Here is a 4,943-nt window from a genome sequence, read left to right as displayed (position 1 = left end):
ACCACTTTTGACCACGCTTTTTTATGGCCTCGTCCATGTAAGTTCGGCCTGCTATTCTCTGTATTTCATGGACTCCACCCTGACAGAGACGTGAACAATGTTCCTGATTGGCTCTTCTTTCCAAAATGGGCGTAAGAGCATATCCTTGGCTGCGTTCGGAAATATCACTCAAGCGTTCTCGCGTATCATTTTATCTTTTTATCCACCCAATGTTAAACAAGAATAAGATAATGCAAGGACCACTCGGGTAATATTTTCGAACACAATCCTTGTATTTATATCATGGGTGTAGCAAGGTCATTCTTACCACGCGACTTGCGCTCATGTATCTCGTGACTAATCGATCGTTTGCGTTACCTTATAGTTCGTTATCGTAATTATCACGTATGGTTCCACCCATGACTGCAGTTTCAGGCAGACGATAACGAGAATCAAGTGTGTGACCGAGTGTTAACCGATGCTCCTGGAATAAGATCTACTTGATCATCGCAGCACGTTACTTTCAACCACAAAAATGGGCTCGCTCTTTCGCAGTGAGGAGATGACTTTGTGTCAGCTGTTCCTCCAAAGTGAAGCTGCATACGCTTGCGTCTCCGAGCTCGGCGAGCTCGGTTTGGTACAGTTTCGCGACGTAAGTACCTATAATAATCGCGTTTCTTATCATTTTATCTTACCTCTTAGCGACCCAATAATGTTTTTCTTAGATAATTGATGACTGTCAGTTGTTAAACTGGTTCTTATCTTTATCCATTATATTTTTGTCTTATTATGTATATGTATTCTCATTTTAGTTAAATCCGGACGTCAATGCTTTCCAACGGAAATTTGTCAACGAGGTACGACGTTGTGACGAGATGGAGCGCAAGCTGCGCTATTTGGAGAAAGAGATCAAGAAGGATGGCATCCCAATGTTGGATACTGGAGAGAACCCAGAAGCTCCCCAACCTCGGGAGATGATTGACCTGGAAGCTACCTTTGAAAAACTGGAGAACGAATTGCGGGAAGTAAATCAGAATGCTGAGGCGCTCAAACGTAACTTCCTGGAACTAACTGAACTCAAGCATATTTTGCGAAAGACTCAGGTCTTTTTTGACGAGGTAAGTTGCATCACACAAATTCTTATGGCCTCTGTTTAATAATTTAGGACATAATGCATAAAAAAATCAGGCAAATTTACTTTTTGAAGTATTACAAACTGTCAAGAGTAGATCTGCTTCCAGATCTGCTCATCAAAAAGGAAGAATGATGTCCATGGAATTGTAAAAAGTGGATGTATCTAGTTCTTAGTCTGTCGATTGTTTCTGTAAAATATGAATGTGAATCTGGTTGGGGACAACTTTTTGCAATGGGTTGTAAATATCAGAAATGGTGTTGTCATTTGTTGTGAATGTCGAGTCGATGGACATATAAGAATTCTTTCTCAATTGAATACTTTAGTTTTTAGTTAGTGTAAAGCGCGCAGTCATTTATTTTGCTTTCAAGACACTTGCCGGGAATTCATTCTGCTCTGTTTGCTACAATTATAAATTTTTGCACAAAGAGATAAGATGTATTGTAAAAAGTTAATGTTGCAACTTACAGCCTTATACTTGTTTGGCTTACATTTCCGTTAATCGATATTATCGTGTAAATCCCGCGTATTTTCTTTCAGATGTAGAGATTAGTGTGAATACGCTTCAGTGTGAAACATATTATCACTTTAATGGGATTTCTTTGTAAATCTGCTTAATGATTCTAACGATATTAATTATTACGATATAATTATTTGGAAATAACATAAAGAAAATGTATTGTATCTTTATAAAAACTTGAAAGATCTTTGCATGAGGAGATCTTGTTGAAGTGACAATCTTGTAATATATTATAAAAAATGAAAGTCAAATTATTGATCGAAGGATAGCTGTACTTGAAAGACAAAAAGAGAGGGGGGAGGGGGAGAGAGAGAGAGAGAGAGGGAGAGGGAGGGAGCAATAAGGCTATAGACTGAGCCAAATTTTCTCTGATGCATGAAAAGCTGGAGATTGCGTGAGTTAGATATAACAAAAGCCTCTTTGCACTTATGTAACTTTATGCGAATGCAGCGGAGTTGCTTAGAAGCAAAATGAAATAAGATTAGAGATGAGAACCTCATGTGATAATTTACTTTATAAATTACGGTAAATAACTCAGTAATCTTCAAAAGCTAAACAAAATGATACTTTTGGAAAAATTGCAGAAATAAAAAAATTTTAATATAAATCTTAAAAGAATCATTCAACCTTTAAGATGAATAAAACATTTATTTAACTCATCTACAGGATGTCCCAAAATTCCGTGACTTAAAATATTATAAAAAGAAAGTTTTCAAAAAATGAAGTAAAAAAGTGACTTATAAATTTTTATTTTAGTAGTAATTTTTTAGGTAATAAAGGTTTAAATATAGTCAGTTATAGACGTTTAGATGGTCATCTGTCCATAAGTCGCATGTGTAATAGTAGATATTAATGAGCGCTGATAAGCGCACTAATACTTATAGATGATTACGCAAAGGTAGTTTGTAATTGGTTACATTTAAACTATTATATCTTAAAAATTATTGCTTTAAATAATAAATTTACAAATAACTTTTCTATTTAATTTTTCGAAGACTCTCTTGTTGTATTATTTTAAGTTGCAAATGTTGGGATATCTTGTGTATTTTTCATAAAATATTATGATATTGTATATTGATATACTACATATATACATATATTGCATTTAGTTGCATATATTGTATATAGAAAATTAAGCATGCAGTAAAGAAATTTAAAAAAAATTTTGGCAATATTATGTATAGAAATTTAAGAAGAGAATAATATTAAGTTCCAACATTACATATACTCAAATAGATTATGTACATGGAGTCCTTAGTAAGAATAGTAAAGTTTCAGTGATAATAAATGCTTTCAGATTCAGTTTTACTAAGTCGTGAGAAATTTGATGAAAACATAAGAAGAATATTGTTTTATGTTATTGTTTTACGTATTAGTGTGGAAAATATGAATGCAACCTACTTATGCATACACAAAACAACGAATTTTACCAAAATTATCAATAAATTACCATCTTACCGTAATTTTACTGTAAGTAATTGTCACATTGAATCTGACGGTAATTTTACATCTCTAGATAAGACTGATGAAAAGTGGCGAATCTCTGTCACTCCTAAGAATTGTCAGACATAAGAATGCCTTCGTTTTGTACTGTTACTAATCATATATTGTTGAGTGATTTTAGGATTATTAATGTGTTAGTGTTGCCAACTAACAAAAAGCCACTGCTGCAAAGGACACAAGTCACTCGCTCCGCCCTGTCTCCCTTTATGTTCCTTGAGAGTTATCTAGTATCATCGCGACTTTCGTACGGATTCATATTATACATATTTAATTGTATTTAACATTTGATCTTAGATTGGAGAAATTATTTGTTGTTTACCCATATTGTGTGTAGCAACCAAAAGAGACTGTATATTATTGTTGTTCTCTTTGTATCGACAGTGTCTTGGCACCTTTGCACATGAACTGTCTCGGATTAGTTTATAAGTGTATCTTTTAAAAATGCAACCGTTAACATAATATTTTGAAATTTTTTTTAATTTACTTTTATATTTAATATATCTTTTTTACACACGCACACACACACACACACACACATACAAAATATATTTTCTTATTCCAATTTTCATCATGTCATTTCTTTTGTTAACTTTTTCTTCTTTTATTTTAGTGTATTAATAATAAGGCATGTTCTTTTCAGCTGAACTTTTGCACTAGTTCATCTTTCTTCTTTTTCTCTTCAGAAAGAAAGAAGAGGAAGAAAGATGAACTGGTGCAAAAGTTCAACCAAAAAGAACAATTGTTATATATTTTTACTTTTATGTTTTTTATTTTGTTTTATTAATTTTAATTTTTCTTTTTTACATAAAAATAAATATGTATTATAATTCGTGAAATGTATGTTTGGAAACAGACATATTTGCACGTGTCGTATTTACTTAACAAGATATTCATATGCAAAAATTATTTAGGAATTTCAAATAATTTTTTTATAGTAATTAATATTCTATGGCAATAATTAGATACTTAAATGTTTTAAGTCACTTCCCTTAAAGTTTTAGGAGCAGATAGATTTTCTTAGTGGCAAATAATAAAACAATAGAAATATATTATAGACATGAATTATGATAAACATATAAAACACTACACAAAATTATTGTCGTTGAAATATTAATGTAAGATCACTATAAAATTAGTAGAACCACGAAAACTCCCACATATGAATTAATTGTAGGCACGAAGCATGCAGCTTTGCATAATCAATAATAATAATTAATTGATGACAAGTTGCATGAATTGTACTAATGTCTGCAATATTGGATGAATTTGTTCAATACATATTATTTAGAGAAAGTTATACATACTAATTCTTTAAAGGCTTTGTGATTTGCACTTTTTATAGAACGTATTTGTTCGATAACGTCAGATATTTGTAAAATATAAATGTGTAAAATTTGAATTTATAAAATTTGGATATTTGTAATTAAAAACTATTTTTTAAGTTTCTTTTATTAAAATGTAAACTATATATATTTAGACAGTATTAGGCGATTATACTTTTTTCCATGAAAAATATATTGAATTATAATTGTACGAATCATTAGTATTATACTAGTTAAATAACAAATTTTTTGTACAACATGTGTGAATCAATAAGATATTTAATCGTTTTTATCCACTTAACACAAAAATGTTAATAAAAATTCTGTAGCACGTACAACTTTTTGTTATTGAAACATTTATTAGGATGTCATTTTTAATAGAAATATTTACTTTAATTTCCTTTAATTAATTTTACATCATAAGGCGAGTTTAAAGTTTCTTCTTTCTTTCTTTTCAAACATGAGAATATATACACACATATATATA

The 4,943-nt window shown here is 30.9% G+C and overlaps 1 protein-coding gene across 3 annotated transcripts in view; it reads left to right on the top strand.

The window, feature by feature from the left end:
• The first annotated feature begins 296 nt into the window (after nucleotides 1–296).
• The window catches only part of LOC108755981 (V-type proton ATPase 116 kDa subunit a-like), a 26,467-nt gene continuing 21,820 nt past the window's right edge, over nucleotides 297–4,943 (top strand). For all 3 annotated transcript variants that reach the window (XM_018499499.1, XM_018499507.1, XM_018499489.1), the window contains exons 1-2: nucleotides 297–631; nucleotides 792–1,097. In XM_018499499.1, the coding sequence (XP_018355001.1) occupies nucleotides 515–631; nucleotides 792–1,097 (423 nt within the window). In that variant the 5' untranslated portion in view covers nucleotides 297–514. The remainder of the gene's footprint in view (nucleotides 632–791; nucleotides 1,098–4,943) is intronic.

The sequence above is a fragment of the Trachymyrmex septentrionalis genome, unplaced genomic scaffold (assembly GCF_001594115.1).
Source record: "Trachymyrmex septentrionalis isolate Tsep2-gDNA-1 unplaced genomic scaffold, Tsep1.0 scaffold126, whole genome shotgun sequence".
Lineage (NCBI taxonomy): Eukaryota > Metazoa > Arthropoda > Insecta > Hymenoptera > Formicidae > Trachymyrmex > Trachymyrmex septentrionalis.
Note: the sequence above shows the minus strand (reverse complement) of the source record. Positions and strands in the feature narration are given on the sequence as shown.